Here is an 18,677-nt window from a genome sequence, read left to right on the forward strand (position 1 = left end):
ATGTAGACCGCAGCTGTTCATCTTCCTAAGCGCCTCTTGTTCCTCCCTTTCCAGAGGACTCCCTCTACAACGTCTGATGAGTTCGCTGGCAGCTCCCAGTCTCTGGAGGTGGACCCGCCGGAGTTCTCCTCCTCCTCTTCCTCCTCTCTGCCGAGGCTGCAGCCCCAGCGGTCCAAGCCCAAAGGGAAAGGCCTCAATCCCTTTACCTCATCCTCCACGAACCTCAAGGGCAGTGAAGGCAACAACCAGATCTCCAAGAGCCTCCTGCAGCTAGCCAAGAACAAGGGCAAAGATGGGAAGGAGAAGGAGAAGAAGAAGAAAAAGGCCAAAGGGGGGAGCGCACAGTCAGCAGGTATAAGATGATAAACCGGCTGGATCGAGTCGAATTGTTCAGTGTTTCACAGTGAGTCAGCAGGTTGGAGTGGAGTGCTTTTTGTCAAGGATGTACTGTGTTTGGTTATTATTGAAAAGGAGACATTATTGGTAGACGTGTGGATGGGTGGATAATGGAAGGAGAAGGAAGGATATGTCAGGTCTACAGCTGAGTGCAAAGTTTCAAGGTAGTTTTTTGTTTCCTGCCACAGTGCATCATCTGTTTTGGAAATTTCTGTCACGACCAGCCAAAAAAATTAGTGTTCTTTATGACTAACTTAGAAAAAAGAATTTTTTTTTGACCTTATAAAGTTTGAATTTTTTCAGATATTCTTTTAGTTTCTGCTAAACTGCAGCACTTCAGAGAAACCACCACGGAAGTGATTGGAGAAAAAATCCACACTGTTTATTCTATTTAAATGTATACTCTTAAGTATCTAATCTGAAGCCAAGTCGGAGTTAGACGTATAAAAGGAGAATGTTTCAAAGTTTTACCTTTTTTTTTTGGTGCAAAATTCAATCTTTGTGTTACTATCCCACCACGACAGCTCAGTTTGATGACACTGCCTCAGGAAACAGAATGAAATGTAAACTAAAAAGAAGATATTTTAGGAGAGAGCCGCTTGAGTTGACTAGCTCAGACATCTAAAGCCCCATATATGCACCTGGCTAACGTTGGAATATACATTTTTGCACAAACACGAAGACTAGATTTTATCTTTTGTTTTCCCCTATTGGAAGAACATGAAGAGGGAGTTTCCTGTTTTCCTACTGCCCAGTTTACATGCATGATGGTGTTTCTAGTCTAACTGCATTAGAAGTACAAACAGAATAAAAAGGCTCCATATAAATACCTCAGCCAGAAAGAAACAGGTCCAGAATTATTTAAATTTGCATTGGATTCAGAGTGGAGGAATATTCCTTTTCCTAATCCAATTAAAGAAAATTTGAGCATTTTTCCTACACAAGTCCACCATGTTGATGTGCATATGCGGTGACGTATGCTTCTGCCTTTTGTAGAAATGTCTGCTTCTTATCTGAACAGCTCCATTTTGAATTTTTTAAAATGCAAATGCTTAATGAATAAGAAAATCCACCTTTAGAGAGCTGATCAGTGATGAGAAATGCATTGTGCATTCCTGCATGTAAACACTATATTACACCACTTTCTGTGTCAGCTGTTGGCCTGATATCTTCTGTCACAATGAAATTGATCAGAATCATCTGAAGCCAATCTTGTTTTAAAGCAGACTTGAAAAAACTGTGAGCTCAGTGAGAAACAGAGACGTGTAATTTTGGTCACATGCTCAGATCTGCTCAGGCTGTCATGAGGTCTCACATGGAGCTTAAATTTGTTACAATATTAAATTAGTCACAAAAGTAAATTATTCAACTGTCCTACATTTTTGAACACTGTTAGAAGTGAGCTTATGTCTGACACAGAAGAACTACACTTGTTATGAAACACATGAACTACATGTAGATGTGAACTGATGGTTCTAAAATGAGCAGTGAGCCAGCATAGGGCCACACAGTTGGGACTCCCTGTTGGTAACAACATATCTTTAGGAGTTTATCTTGTGTTTGCATTAAAAGTGTCCAAGGGGGAATGCTAATATCTTACCCAGCTGTGACTGCAGCAGTGTGTTTGCTGTGTGTTGTGGGTCTCATGATGGCAGCAGAGTTCAAAAAGAGAGATTATAGTGTTGAATTTAGACTATGCAGTTAACTCATACTGGCTAGCTTCATTATACAACTCCACCAGTAACCATTTTCAGTACGTGTTACTAACAACTTAAACAGAAGCTACAGTGTCATTGATGACAACCACCACCCTTGAGTAATGAATCGTTTATGTTTAAATTAGCAGCAAATAAACATCAGTGACAAAAAATGGTGTCCACTAAACCATTTCAGATCTTCTTTGGTTGTAATCTTTTACTTTTATCCAATTCCATTTCAGCGTCACCATTTTCTCTTGCATTTCCCCCACTATAATTTCCTGGATGGCTCAGAAAGATTAGAGGAAATGCTATAGAATTTTGAACATTTTCACTTGTGTTACTTCCATAAAAGCTTAGAGGCATGAAGGCTTAAAAAAGCCTGGACTTTATTCTTGGTCTATTTCTCTGTGTTCAGTTCCAACACAAATTTGCCAGTTGCTGCTTCTGGGCTAATCACTGTAAATTTAAAGGCTGCTGGTGCTGGACAGTACTCACCCTGAGGCCCAGAGGTCCAGAGTTCCTGCAACATAGGGTGCTATGTTGCAGGAACTCTGGACCTCCTTGGTTCATGCAGTGTGGACACTATTCAGACAAGTGTTCTTGCAGCAGTGATATGGGCAACTCTGAATTATTTGGCACTCATATTTCAATTTCTGTGCAAAATTTGGTGACACTATATTACAAAAGCCTTATAACTCAGATTCTCTCGTAGACTGTGGTTTCTCTTTTGGCCTCCAGCAACGGAAAATGGAGGACAAGCCTATTGTAGCTGCTGGTGGGTAGATGGAGCTGTGTACTTGTTGTTTTTATAGAGAGACATAAAAAAGGAATGAGAAACCTTGAAGAAAAACAAACTGGGAGTTTCTGCAAATATGTTGCTGTTACTAAATTTCAGCCATGAGTTGCATTTTGGAAGCATTTAGTTCTCGTTTTGGCATTTAGAGAATATTTGTGGGTTGCAAAATCCTGATGTATAAGGTGAAACGTCACCAGCAGCTGTTCAGAAATCAAAATCCTGTGTTTTCAGGGTGATGCTGACTCCTGTTCTCCTCTTCACAGACTCCCAGCCCCTTCCAGAGCCGCCTCTGGATGGAGAGATTTTCTTCTGCTGAGACAAGTGGCTCTCCTCCTCCTCCTCCTCCTCCTCCTCATCATTACCATGAACCCATCAAACCACTCTGACGGTGGAATGTGCTGCCAAGTAGTAACACATTCACCTGCACACACAGGCTTTTTGAATCACCTTGAAAAGGCTTTTAGTTAATTTTCCATGTCATAACATAGAGCTGTTTAACATTACATGGAAGAAGATACATTTTAAAATCAAATACCACAGCTCTTAGTTTGTTGGAAATTAGGATATATTAGGCTCTGTTGTGGTGTGCGTTTAGGCATCAGTTCAGTAGCTAAAAATGGGAAGGATGGACTGGCTGTGCACTTTTTCGTTATTCCCTGTCCAAAATTCATCTTTTCCTTTTCCAAAGAAATGGTTAGAATTTCTTCATTTTTGAAAAATCAGACATCTGTGACAGCTCAGTATCACGCTGAAAGCATTTCACAGCGAATTGCCTCTCAGGCTCTTCCAAGTCTGTCAGGGGCTCGTGTGTTACGGCTGCCTTTTTTCCTAGAGCCCCACACCAGCAGGCTGTGATGTTAATTTACAGAAGCAGGGCCTTTTCCATGCGACTTCAACCACACGTTCAAGGACACAGACAAATCCAAATGCCACTGTGAATGTCAGCGAGCTCCCTGTGGCACTGGAAACTCCTCACACCTAATCATATTCATTGACAGCTAATTGATGACTGAACCCACGGGGGGGAACTTACGGGTCCTAGCAACATTTCTTAATCAGAGAGAGTCCAAAGCCGTTTCAGTGCTTCAGTCAAAGACGCAGTGAATCATAGCCTGACGTTCGCGTAGAGTGTTCGAAAAGCAGATGTGATTAGATCCGCCGAGTCTGTCCCCAGTTTGCAAGCAAAAGGGAATTGGCTAACTTGTGTAATCCTTAATGATGACTTCATGCCATCAATCATGTTCCTTAATGAGGTTTTAATTTATTTGAATTATGGCTATCTCCAATTTGGAGTGAAGCTCTTCAGATGTGTATTTTCTTAGACGCTCAGTAATGAAAGGATTGAGACATATCTCTCTCTGTCTAATGGCTCAATTCATATCCTTTAGTGTGTTTTAGAGCCTTGGATGGATATTGGCTCGATCCTCGTTTTATCTGCCTGTCAATGGGCTTTTATGCAGCCCTCATCTTTCATCTGAGCGCCGACAAGCAGGGCTTTCCTTCGTTTTTTTAATTGCATGTAACTCTGCAGGTAGCATACTAATGGTTTCTGTGTGTTAAAGAGATCAACTCTCTCTTTCGCCTTCTTTCAGTTCCCATAATAGATTCTGCAGATGCACACAGCTGCTGGTCGTAGGAAACGGAGGCCGTTAATTTACGGACAAAGCAACCGCTTAGAGGGAATGAGAGTGGACATTAGCTACAAATATGTTCTGTTGTTGTTTCGTGACTAAATCGACTCAGCAGGTAGCTCGTGAGTCTCTGATCATTTCAGATTAGTCAACACTCATCAGTGTTGTTGAGCACTTTGTCCTAAAAATGTTAACACGTTTATTTTTAATCAGTGTGAGATACGAGTAAATATGATTTCTTTTTTTTAATCGAGGGCAAAATGATCCAAAGACGGTTAAAGTGTTTAAGTAGACTAAATAAGGGGCTGTGAGCTTTTATGGAGTTTTTCAAAGATGACCCGTCTTAATATTTAAGACCTGCGAAGCTCACACTGTGGGCAGGACTACCTGCGGGACAGGTAGGAAGGACAAAGAGACGTTTAAAAAGGATCCTCTTCCCATGAATGGCAGAGCAGCATTGCCGAACTGCTTCCTTGCTGCCTCTTTTTCTCACGTTTAAGTGCTTGTTTGTTAACTCGCTGTCTCGTGTTGAGGATTTGACTTCACGTCCAGGCTGGTTTATTATAGTGTGTCTTGTAAGAGGCTTATGCGGCCTGCCAATTAGTTGCTTCATGTCTTTTGTTTATGGCTTTGGTGTAATCCTGTCAAAGAAACGGAGAGGGGTAGACTTTTTTTTTGGTGTTGCTTTAAGGTGTGTTTTGACCACTAGGGAGCACTGCACCTATAACTAAATAATTTCCCTCCCTCACACAACAGCAGCAACCAGAAAGTATGAAACTGTTCAGTTTTTTGTTTTGTTTTTTTTCCTGTGACTCCTGCTGTGAGAAATTGATGTATTTTTTTCTCAGCAGGTCAGAGATAATGTGATGAGCGTGGGCTCTCACACTCTGCGACATTTTTCCCCACGGCATTTGTAATTGACTGCAGAAACAAATAAGTTGTCAGAGATTGTAATTGGTTATTCGGTGAAACCAGTCAGCAGCAGCTTTAATATGGGGGGAATAAAAAGGTTGGAGGAAGCGACTGGGCAGAACCACAGACCTCTGTAAGGGACAATCAGCAGACACAAGTCGGGAAAATGAACTCCCTCACCCAGTGATGATGATAAGCCTGTCCGAGAGACGAGTGTGTCCATTAGGTGAACCCTGCGTAGCCTTAAATCTTAATGATAAAATGCACTAGAGTAGAACCCAGCGTCTTCTCAGGAGAGAGGAGAGCTTTTATACCTCTGCTTTGAAAGGAAGGAAATGTTTGTACTATTCAACTGGTACACAGTTGTTTCGTTCTCAGCAATGTAAAAAAAAAAAAAGAAAAAAAAAGAAGGGCAAATGTGTAAATATGATTTATGTATAATACAAATTACTTGTAAAAAATAATTGACTTGTGATTTATTGAAGCATTTTGTAAGAATGTTTTATTTATGTTTTATTCTCACCAACAAGGTGATAAACAATGTAAAGGTGTATTTCTCTCATAATAAAAAAAATACCACAATTGACATCCTGAGTGTTTGTGGGTTTTGTTTTGTTTTTTTTACAGCTATTCTTTTTTGTTCTGTGTTGGTCGAGCTTCATTTGTATACACTGTAACCAACATGAAAGAATTGTGACAAAATGGGATATCTGCTAATCAACCAATAGGAATGTAATGTACAGCCAGTGTTGGGGAGTAATGGAATGCATGTACCACCATTACGTATTTCAAATATAAAATATGAGTAACTGTATTCCGTTACAGTTACTGTTTAAAAGGGTGGTATTCAGAATACAGTTACTTTATTGAAATATATGGATTACACAGCGGTATTTTCCTGTTTCATATGTTAGGCTATGCCCTCTCTATTTTTGGTAATTCCTTGCAGCGGAAACCCAAACAAAACAGATTAAGAGGCTCTAATGCCTGGGTCTCAATCCCATGAGACCCAGGCCCATGTCACCTCTACTAATGACGTGAAGAAATATTTTTTAAAATGCGCGGAATAGTTTTAATACGAGATCGCTGCAAAAAGTGCAGCCTTACCTAATGTCCACCCTACTGTTACTCATTTTATATTAAGATTTAAAAATCTAGTTGGTATTGGTATGGCGAATAACCTTCAGTAATAGTAATAAATCACACAGCAATAGTAGATTCATGTAGTTGTAAAAAGCATGATAATATATTGAGTAATCCAAAGTATTCAGAATATGTTACTCTCATTGAGTAACGTAACAGAATACGTTACAAAATACATTTTGGGGCATGTATTCTGTAATCTATAGTGGAATACATTCTAAAAGTAACCTTCCCAACACTGTGTACAGCAGACAGATGCACACAGTCGCCATACCCTATTGGTCCAAAATAGAGCAGTTTCACTATGACCAGCTTTGTGTTTGGAAACCAGATGTGACTAGCAAGGGGTGGATCTGACTGTCTATTATTACCTGATGAACACACCCTGAATAACGACTCCTTTCTCACTCTAACGATGGACATCATTTACAGATGATCTCATCTTTTATTCACTATGACCTGAAACTACAGATTGAGGACAAACTCATCAGAAACTTGGTTACAGAGGTCACAAGAGTGAGGAGGTCTGGTTTTCTGTTTTACTATTACAAGTGTTTTTGAAACCAGGAGTCTGCTGGCTTGACTTTTCAGACCCAGAGGCTACGCCCATCTTGTATACTGTGACACCTGTACTTAAAAAAACCCCCAAAAAAATCAAACCAGATGTAGCAAAGAAGAAAAATCTAGTTCAGTTTTGGCAGCAGATACTTGCTTGTATATTTGTCCTCCAGCTGTTGTTGTGATCAAACCATGGGGAATGCAGTGGAGACGTAACAGTGGTGCATCTTTGCCTTCATTCTGCAGATTCTACAAGACACTGCAAGAAAAAGGAAACAAAAAAGTTTATGCGTGTCACATAGTGTGACTTGCAGTGAACTTACAAGACTGCTGATGTTACAGTTCGTGCCCCATGGAAACAGATGGTTTGAACAGCAGAATGGTGGGGCTTCTGAGAGGACCATATGAAGGTCCTCCCTTTTTGACTTCATACAGAACCAAGACTTATAGTTTAAAAAAAACGTCCAACTTTCTGAAAGTTCTCAGCTTTTTGTAAAAAAAACCCAAAACGACATCACAGCAGTTCTTAAGAGAACAGTATGTTTTTGTGCCTTCAGGGGGAAGATTTTCAAATTAGTTTCTGCCCCAATAACTTATTAGATTTGCTGACTTATTTGTCCTCAACATTTATTCTAATTATTATTTTACCAACGAATGATACTCACAGAATTTAAAATGCACCACTTTCATTATTTAGCAGGATTTCCAAAAGCAAATTAATGTGTTTTAACAGAACATTATATTGTTAAGTATAATACACGCCTTCGGAGTGGGAGTCGCAAGTTCGTATCCAGTAAGGGTCCTAGGCTAGACACATGCTAACCAAGCCTACTGGAATTGGAATATGGAATGGAATTTTCGATACCCAACATTCACAAACAACAACAACAACAACAACAACAACAACAACTGGGATCTTCCATTCGGAAGAAGGGACTGATCTCACAGCTAGAGTCTGACGACACGCTACGGCAAGGAGGAGCCAGGACGACAGGTCAGGGGGAAGATATCATCACCCCCACCTGAGTTTGGGTACCAAGTGTGATGAAGAAGGGTTTGAAAAATGAAGTTGTTTCAAAGTACAGTGCTCAGGTTTCTCAACAGACTGCTGCAAACAGGGATAGGTCTCAAACTCCAGTCTCTGTTGCAACACACCTGAATAAAATTAGGTCATTAGCAAGACTCTGTAGAACTTGAGTTGACAATTCATTTGATTCATGTTACAGCAACTAATGAGTGAATGAACATGGTGCAATAAAAGTACTTTTAGAACAAAATTTTTCCAAACACTTACATTTTACATGAGTAGGGTTAGCGGTTGCCACTTCAGCAGGCAGTCAAGTTCTATACTCTTGCTACTAATTTTATTCGCGTATGTTGTAACAGGGACACATGGAAAAGTTTCAGGACACCGGCCCTCAAGTACTGGAGTTTGACACCCCTGTTCTAAGTCAAACTACATTAAACAATGTTGTAAAAGCAAAAAGCATCAACGTTATATCAACGTAAGGGATACAGAAAATCATTTTGGAAAGCTTGCAAACGTGCATGTTTATGGTATGATATGGTACTTACTGGTATCACAGCTTCATCTTTAAGACACAAGAGGACCTGACATAATTAAGGTTTAAATTTATTCGTTTTTAGATTTTTAGAATGTTGTTGCTTTGTCGCAGCTACTGTGGTGTTAAAAAGTACAGAACGGGCTTAGGCCATGTACAGAGTTTATACAGTAGCAGGTCTGCAAGGATAATGCTCAGGTTTTCCAGAGAACTGGTTGGTCAGTAACTGGACGTTTTGTATCATGGTGATGTAACCCGCTAAAAAATTAAGCCACCTTCATAACACTGAAAACATGGATTCAAACCTGAGGAGACTATGCTAAGCCCCAAGTCTTGATTCATACTAAAGACCTCTGGCCTACCTGCACGACCGAGCACACTCACTGGATCTGCTGCCATTAGGAAGGTGGCTGTTCGCACATTTCCAACCCTCAGGCTGTGTCATCTCATAATAAATAAGTGTGAGTGTTTCACATCTGGACACTGTGCCTACCAATAAGAAAGCTCTATTAGACTTTAGAACTAACACATGCACTTGGTGACTTATACCACCATGTGTATTAACATGGTAGTTTGCCATGTAGACCCACACTGTCAGGTTAATAAAACTATAATCCAATTGACCATCCTTGATTTTTGCCCACTTTGCCCAGTACATAATCCAGGCTGGTAATGAGTGCAGTTTTTAACTGGGATTCTTCCTCTCCCCTTTATCCTCATCTGTATTCTGGTCCTGACTGCAGCAACTGTGTCTGTTTTGTTTTGGAAGCTTTATCACAATAATGAAAAAAAAAATCATTCTCATTAATCCAATTTTTGTTCCAGAGGCAATTAAATTGCTATCACTAAATTGTGCTAATGCTTTGATTTCCTGTTTCCTGTTGTCGTGCTGCAGTTTGAACACCACCAGAGGAAAAAGCTGACAGAGATCTTGATGGATTGACAGCAGTGGTGGCACACGGCAGCACTCGTTTCTCCTGATAAATAAAGAGCCAGCTGCTTTCATCTCTCCATGCTCGGCGGTGTTTTGCCTCTGGAAACCTCGACTGCGGAGGCTTTTTTTCCCTTAACTGTACGATCTTGTATGCTATGCCCAGTTCATCACCATGGGATCTTTCTAAATATTTCCCCATTTTGCTCATTCCACATATAAGCTCCAGAGACAAAATACCAGCTGATAAGACTGTTGGTAGACTGTTGGTAGCCTGATAAGATGTAGTGCAAATTCTGTTTCTTGGTCCAAACCCCTGTAAAAGTTCACCTATCTCTGTTTAGAGCAGCAAACAGCAAGCTGCCTGTGACGTGCAGTGACAGAAAACCACACAGCCTCGAGTGAAAAGTGGAAGCTAGGAGGCAGAGAGGGAAAGAGGGGAAATAAAAGCATGAATATGTAAATATTCCAAATTAAAAATTCCATCATGGCTTAGAAGAAGAGGAGAAAAGCCGTGCTGCTCATGCTGATAACTCTGTGAGGCTTGAGTGACTAATGATAAACTTCATGGTACATTCTCAGATTTATTAATTATCTGCAGCTGATAAGATAAATTTGGCATTGTTGAGCTAATTACCGTCACATGATAACTGTCTAAATCTGTCTAATTGATAGTTTGAAAGCAGCTTTGAATTGAGCTGAACTAGAACAGCCAACTTTATCAAAGCATCACCACTTTCCAATAGACTGATGTGTTACAGCAAAAGGCTTCAATTTCACTGAGAAATAATCTCTCTGCAGCTCGTTCCACTCACTTGGCCTTTGGTCAGTAGAAAATAGGACTCAGAAACACTATTAAGACCATCACCAGCTCAGATCTTCAGGAGTGGAAGAAGTACTCATATTTCTTTCATGAGTCAAAGGAGAAATACCACAATATAAAACCACAAACCTGCAGGAACCAATTTTAGCCATTCGGGGCAATAAACATGCTGTAATCTCTGACATTTTCAAATTAACCCAATCCAGAAGCTCCAGAAGTTCCTCTTAGACAGGATTAGTGCTCTTCATACTCACTTTAAATGCAGTGATGTCACATGTTACCAGACTAAATTGTGGATCCACTGCAAGACTTTTTTTCTGGTCATTTGCACTAAAAAGTTACATTTCAAGCCAGCACAGGCATCGGCCAATCAAGTCACATTAAGAAAATATCCAGACGGGTTCAGCATCAAAATTTAGGAGAGGCTGATCTGTGCACTGTATAATCAACCTGTTGGATGTGGAAAAAACACACACAAAAAAAGCCCCAAAACCTAATCACCTATCATCGAGGACTGAAAATATATTTGTGTGTGAATCCTGTTTACATTGAATCATTACTTGGTATTAATCTCTGGCTCTTTTGTATGTCTTTTATCTTGTCTTACTCCCCTCACCCCAAATGGTCACAGCAGTTGGACGCCCCTCTCTGAGCCTGGTTCTGCCGGAGGTTTCTTCCTGTTAAAAGGGAGTTTTTCCTTCCCACTGTCGCCAAAGTGCTTACTCATAGGGGGTCATTTGGGGTGATTGTTGGGCTTTTCTCTGTATGTATTATTGTAGGGTCTACCTTACAATGTAAAGCGCCTTGAGGCGACTGTTGTTGTGAATGCTGTATAAATAAAATTGAATGGAATTGAATTAAATTCTATTAAGGCTTCAAGTTGTTCATTGCTAAGAGCACTTTCTAGGTGGCCACTTTCTAGGTGATTTAAAGGTGGGTGCTGTTTAGCATTTTGTTGTGATAAAGGAACAGTTGACAGTTTTATTCCAAGGATGAGTTAGCATCCCATTTAACAACTGCATTCATACTGTCGCCTACGTGCAATCACACAAGCCGTGTCCACAAATCAGAGGGGAAACCTTTACGGGCTACACGACAAATTCAAGAATAAAAACCTACCTTAAGCCACATCATGAACCTGCACACATTTAGCACACTAAAATAAAAATCTCGCCACAGTTACAAATGTTAAGAAAGTGTAAAGTATAGTGTAAAAAAGCAGGAGAGACATTTTCTCTGACTGCAGAAGTAGATTAATGAACTCACCACACACTGGGACGTTTGGGTCACTGACTTTAAATTCTGAACACCCTCAGTGCATTTCCATTTGTTTTGCAATTTTGGAGTGAAATCGAGTGAGATCAGCTCCTTTTAGTTCCAAAAAGACATGAGGGGTACTTTGACAAGTCTTACTTGCATCCCCCCATGTGCTCCAAAGTGCTGCTCGGTCATGCTACCATCTTGCTGCAGATGCACCAAGTTCAACCCGTTCTCACTCCCAAATCGTAACATTTTACGCTAGGTGACAAATCGTCAACATATTACGTTTTTGGGCACCCAAGGCGTTCCTACGTCACGACATCGGAAAACTGCGGACACATGAGAACCGTTTGGACTCAATCTACACATCTTCGCTTTTTCCCTTAAAATCGCTTTAGAAAACACTATTTCACCTCATTAAAGTGCTGGTTAAGGTTAGGAATAAGGTTATGGTTAGGTTTAGCGATAAGGTTAGGTTTAGGCTTAGGTATACGGTTATGGTTAGGTTTAGGCATAAGGTTATGGTTAGGTTTAGGAATAACGTTAGGTTTAGGCGTAGGGATACGGTTATGGTTAAGGTTAGGAATAAGGTTATGGTTAGGCATAAGGTTATGGTTAAAGTTAGGCATAAGGTTATGGTTAGGCTTAGTGATAAGGTTAAGTTTAGGGCTGCAGTACAGGGCTGGAAACCGCCGCGTACCATAACAACGTGGAAGGTCACCTTTCGCGTTCCTCAGGAACGCGGCAGGACGTGACAAAACGTCGGGATGTTACGCCTCGGGAACCAGTAATAAACTTTGTTTGTTACTGCAAAATCGTATCAAGAATGTGGATGGTTAACCTCTCCATTACCAAAAAATACAACAGAGTTTTACTTACAGTTCCAAAAATACATCATTAGAATTCAGCTGATGGGGAATAGTGACCTTTAGGATGGTCCTGGGCCCCCAGAGCCTGTCCATAACATCGACACTGTCGAGGAGGAACTTTCATGGGTTTAAATTAATAACGGGCAGTGTGTCAAAATGGCCTTCTTTCCAGCTGGAAGCTTCCTGTCACATCAGTTTTACAAACATCTCTTTTGAAATGGAGATCTACGTGGATAATCCTTCTGGGGCTGCTGTGGATTTTTTTTCTTGTTACAATAAGCAAGTAACTGCTGGGAAAACTGTGGGCGAGGCTGAGTGGCACACTGTCCCTGCTGGCGACAGCCGTGGCCAGAGGCATTATATTTTCATGCTGTCCATCTGTGCCATTCACACGATATCTCACTTGACTTGATTGGTTTTTACTCGTCATGCTCACACTATGCTGTATGTCTTATCTGGTCTAGTAAGGATGGACTACAATAATCTGTAATCTGCCCTTTTTTTAACGAAATCTTTGGTGACACTTTGGTGTCTGGGGACCTCTGCATTTGTTTTCATCAAAAATACACAAAGACCCAACCACTGCTTTTATGTGGTTGGGTCTTTGACTTTCTGTGCCACTTGACTGAACTACCTTAATGTCCTGAATTTAAAAAAAGTACCTTGAAACAAGTCCTCATTGTCTCAAAGCTTTTTTTTTTCTTTTTACCAGCAAAAGCTGTCATATGCAGACATCAGGTTTAAATGGCTTCAGCCTCTTTACGACCCTGAACAGGAGAAAGCGCGTACAGAACATGAATAATAAATTACAGCAGCTGAGTAGGCTCCTTCACCTAACGTGTCGCATCCTTCTTAGGAGTCATAGGATGAAAAGTTCAATAACAAACAGCAGAAGTTTAGGATGAGCAGCCGAGCCCCTAAACACTAAATGTGGCACAGCTGCGATGAACAGGAGTACTTTCTCCCAGCGGATATTTACAGAATGCTGAGTAGATATTATTCCAGTCTTCCTGCAGGTTGCAGGAAAATCACAGCACCACAGCGGGGTGAGTAGTTACGGCTGCAGCGGGGATACAGGGCGAGGAGAGCCTATGCCAGGTCCTCCATCTTGCTCAGAGATGTGAGGATGATTTAGGAGGCCTGTCTTTGCCAGGGTGTCCAGAGAAGGAGCGGGGCCGAGCAATCCTATTACTCCTCAATGACCCTGCCTTAATGCGCGCGCGCACACACACACTGATTACACACACTTTCCAATGGCTAGAAGGCTCACACAGTGTGCAGGAAGCTGCCACCACACTTAAGGACCACACTGTAGTCAAAAACCAGCTGGCAGTGTACTTCAAGAAGCACCATCACTATAGCACAATGTAAAGCTCACAAGCTGTTCACACTAGAAAACCATTATGTTAATAACTTCATCTAATTCACTGCAATGATTTAGTAGGCGATATCCTGGCATTTTTAGCCAGTCTCACAGCAGTTCTGTGAAGAGCAGAGTTGGCCACATATATACAAATATCCTTTGTGCACAGCTGTGACCTTCCGAGTCCCCAATTACTATGTTTACATGTTTTTAGCTCTCATTCATGAGAAAACAGGACTAAGACAAAGGTTTTTATATGGCTAATGAAAATAAACATTTAACTATTACTGCCATTCACCATCAGTCATGCAGATGGGGTTTTGCTGCAGTTCAACCCCTTTCAAGCGTGGCACTGCAATATTAGCACATCCAGAAACCCCTTAGAAGGAGCAGTGTTTTTCTTTGTGCGGATGCATTTTGTTAGCTGGCTCATTTGCTGACAACCCTAGACAGTATGAAAGACGGATGGAGCCACTGTGATGTCACCTCTTGGTCAGTAAAGTCCCATTATGAAACCTAATAAGAGGGTATTTTTGCCATTATGCTCGTGGTGTTTTAAAGCTGGATGCAGGGAGCAAGTGACAAAGATGTGCAACTGACTGTCATTTACTCAAGCTGAGCAGACCCTGAATAATCATTCTTTCTGACTCTAATAATGACCGTAATTTACAAAATTAACTTCATGTTCTATTCACTTTAACATGACCTCAGTAAACACTTTCATCAGATAAGTGTTTACCGAGGTCACAAAGCACGACAGCTGAGGGTTGGCTCCCAGTTTGGCCATTAAAAAGTACAAGTTTTACAGCACTTCCAATTTGGCTTTGCTTTTCAGACCCAGGTGCTATATCTGTTATCTTTTTTATGTCTATATGTTCAACCTGCAGCATTACTCCATCTCCCCCTACGTTGAGCATTCTCTTCTGTCACGCCAGCTTCCACATGTCCTCCCTTACTACGTCCATAAATCTTCTCTGTGGTCTTCCTATTTTCCTCCTGCCTGGCAGCTCCATATTTGCTCAATATAGCTACTGTCACTTCCACTGATAATCTTAACATCTTCAACTCTGCCACCTCCAGCTCAACCTCCTGTCTTTTTGTCAGCGTCACCATCGCCATTCAGCAATTCTGAATATTGTGGTTCGGAAAGACAGAGCCAAAGGCTAACATGTACTGTTAAAAAAGAAGAGGACTTAAAATTGATCCTTGGGATGCCCCAACAACCATTTCCCTTTCTGACAGAGAAGTTTCAATCACTCAAAGAAGAGGAAAATCAATTTAAAACTAGTTCTGCCACTAGCTGCCTTCACCCTGCAGACATGTCAAAAACAAGGCTGACAGTATCAAAAACAGCACTGAGATCAAGCAGGACTAAAATGGAGCAGGAACCAGCAGACTGAAATATTGCATATCATTGGACACCTTCAACAGAGCAGGGCTTCAATGATATATTTCCATATGTCGATTTGGGTACCTGCTCCATTTTAAACTTGCATTTGGTACTGTTGACCTTTTCCAAAGATGCCATCTCTGACTTTCTCTACGCTCTCCTTTTCCCTCTTCTCTTTCGAACTGGTTGCGGCAGATGGCTGCCCCTCCCTGTGCCTGGCTCTGCCAGAGATGTCTTCCTGTCTTTCTCTTATAAGAGAATTCTTCTTTCCCATCTTTGCTACCACCTCGTTGAGATTTTCTCTCTTAAATTTTAGTGTATTTTTCTTGCAATATAACATGTCTTGGGGCAACTGTTGTTGAGAATTATCGCTCTATGAATCAAAATGAAATGAATTAACCGACACCACAAATGTGGTGAATATAATGGTTCAGATTTTCTGACAACAGTGTTGTCAATGAATGGTGGTTGAGCCTCTTATAGTTTTTACTAGTCATAGTAAGCCAAACAGGACTTCAGTGTCTCTGTCAGCTCCTGTAAATCTTTTTAATGACTTTTAAGATTTCACATGGCATTCTGCTTCAGTAAATCACATGTTCACTCAAATGCAGTGTGTTATGAACAGGCTGCCATTATCAGTAATGATCTTGGGACTATATGGACTGCAATGCAGAGCAATTTTCTCCTTTTTGTAAAATAGAAAGGACAAAACAACTACCCATGATTCTGCAGTCTGAGGTCTAAAATGGTAAAATAAAACACACACAGACACCCATACATGCACACACACACAGGCACACACACACTCACACCTCTAGACATTGAGCAAACACTCTTTTGCTAAACACAAGTCTCAAAGCCACACATGGACACATGAAAATGTGCCGGCATACGGACATGTGCACGTTCATATTGTCTGGGGATGCTCTGTTTGTGCATTGGTGTAGCCTGTTGCCGAGGTAACAGTTAGCCCATCTCATTTAAAGAAGCTCTTGATGACCTCGGTGCTGCTTATTGAGCTGTGATCAACATGTTTGCCTGTGTCACCTCGACTCCCCGCAGGCTGCAACAGCCAAAGAAAGTCTGGACCGAGGCAGAAAATGAATCTTTTGCTGCTCTTTTTTTTTTTTTTACAAGCAATATTTACCCAGACATGAATGCATACATTATGTTCTGCTGTATGTCCTTTGTCAAGGCAGTATTGATGTACAGCAGTGGTGAAATTGTATCTGAATAATTGGGTGGTGAACGTAAGGTGCAAAAATATTTTGAAACATAAATTCTGAGTGATACACTACATCTCATCTAGGAACTTTCTACTTCATACAGCGATGCTCATGAGATTAATCAGAATGACTAAATAAAGTATAGTCCAAAAATATAATATATAAGCTCCAGTCCCTCCACAACCCTGAACAGGATAAGTGGATGGATGGATGGACGGATGGATAAGCCACTGAAGTAGAATCACCTGTTCTAAATCCTTAAGAGACCAATCACCATTTACTAGCACAATAGCCTGCATGGTACATGCATGGTTGTTGGTGCCAGACGGACGCCAACAACCATGCATTGCTCTGAGAATTTCAGAAATTGCTGATCTGCTGTGATTTTTCTACACATTTCTATAGTACACAGTGAATGATCCAAAAAATAGAAAATATCCAGTGAGCTGCAGTTCTCTGAGTGAAAATACCTTGTTGATGTCCGACTGCTTCAAGCTGAGGTGAAGGGGAGGGTAGAGGGAGTAGAGGAGGATCTCTGAATGCACAACATACTGAACCTTAAAGCAGATGGGCTACAGCAGCAAAGACCATACCTGTTGATGCTCCTATCAGCTAAAAACAGGAAACTGAGCGTACAATATGCACAATCTTACCAAAGTTGGACAATAGGTGATTGGACAAATGTTGTCTGGTCTGATGAGTCCCAATATCTGCTGAAACATTTGGATGGCAGGGTCACAGTTTGGAGTAACATGAAAGCAAACATCCACCATGCTTTCTATCAACGGTGTGGGGGACATTTTCCTGGCACATTTTGGGTCCCTTAGAACTAATTGAGCATCATTTACATGTCACAGTCTACTGGAGTGTTAGTGGTGATCATCGTGTTCATCCCTTTAGGACCACAGTGTACCCATCTTCTTTTTCCAGCACGACAATACACCCGATCACAAACTTAGATCATTTCAAACTGATTTCATGATACTCAAATGACCTCCACAGTCACCAGATCTCAATCCAATAGAGTCCCTTTGGGATGTGGTGGAACAGGAGATTCACATCATGGACGTGCAGCTGACAAACGTGCAATGCAATCTGAGGTGTGATGCTAGTATGTCGATGCGGTCCAAAGTCTCAGAGGAATGTGTCTAGCAGCTTGTCGAAGCTATGCGATGTAGAAAGGAGGCAGTTCTAAAGGGGAAAGGGGGTTTGACCTGATATTAGATGGGTACACTTAATAAAGTAGCTGGTGAATGTATACGTTTGCAAAACTAAAACAGCATTTTGATAACGCTGTCTGTCTTTGCATCATCTGCTCCTATATATTTAGAATTATCTTGATTGCCCCGAGTGTCATTAATAAAAAGTAAAATACTAAATACTAATACTACCAAAATGGAAAAAATACTTTATTACTGTGTGTGCTGCTCTGTGTTGCAACAGATGATGCAAATATACAAACGAACGTGCTTTAAGTACAAAATGTCATGTTTTAGCATCGGCTACATTTTCATTACTTTGTCTTTGTCTGGTTAGCTTAATTAATATTAATATAGCATAATTTATTATTCTATTTATACTGTATATTACAAATTTTCAATTGTAAAACAAGTAATAACTAATGATTAAGATAAGAGTAGTATATTTCTGTGGGCTCAGTTAAACGCCCTGTGCTATATTCATATTTTGAGTAATTGCACCTAAAAACAAAACAACCCTTCATACACCTTACCATAGTTTCTCCTGTACTATTTACAGCAATATAATAAACAGCTCCAGCACCCCCATTAACTTCACCTTCAGGAAGTGAAGACAAACTTCCTGATCAAACTTTTTAATAAAGCTTTCTGCTGGGGGTCGCATCCTTCAAACTAAAGATGACAAAGTGCAGAGGCCTCTTCCCCAGGACATTTGTGCTGATCTGATTGGCAAGGTGGAGGAAATGTCAGCCAGCCTTTCAAAGGGCAGAAGTGAGTTCTCTTCCTTAGATCTTCATTATGTTCCAAAACCCCTTCCAACTTTTTCTGCCTTTTAACTTCTGTGTAGGGTTTTGAAAACAATGTCTGATACAGAAAAATATCACACAGCCTCTGAAGCCTTTAGTCATGATACAGCCT

General features: G+C 40.8%; 1 protein-coding gene across 6 annotated transcripts in view; it reads left to right on the top strand.

Moving 5' to 3' along the window:
- The window catches only part of LOC134631387 (A-kinase anchor protein 13), a 122,829-nt gene extending 116,930 nt beyond the window's left edge, over nucleotides 1-5,899 (top strand). For all 6 annotated transcript variants that reach the window (XM_063479671.1, XM_063479652.1, XM_063479680.1 and 3 more), the window contains 2 exons: nucleotides 55-352; nucleotides 3,156-5,899. In XM_063479671.1, coding sequence (XP_063335741.1) covers nucleotides 55-352; nucleotides 3,156-3,208 — 351 coding nt within the window. In that variant the 3' untranslated portion in view covers nucleotides 3,209-5,899. The remainder of the gene's footprint in view (nucleotides 1-54; nucleotides 353-3,155) is intronic.
- The last annotated feature ends 12,778 nt before the right edge of the window (nucleotides 5,900-18,677 follow it).

The sequence above is a fragment of the Pelmatolapia mariae genome, linkage group LG1, assembly GCF_036321145.2.
Source record: "Pelmatolapia mariae isolate MD_Pm_ZW linkage group LG1, Pm_UMD_F_2, whole genome shotgun sequence".
Classification (NCBI taxonomy): domain Eukaryota; kingdom Metazoa; phylum Chordata; class Actinopteri; order Cichliformes; family Cichlidae; genus Pelmatolapia; species Pelmatolapia mariae.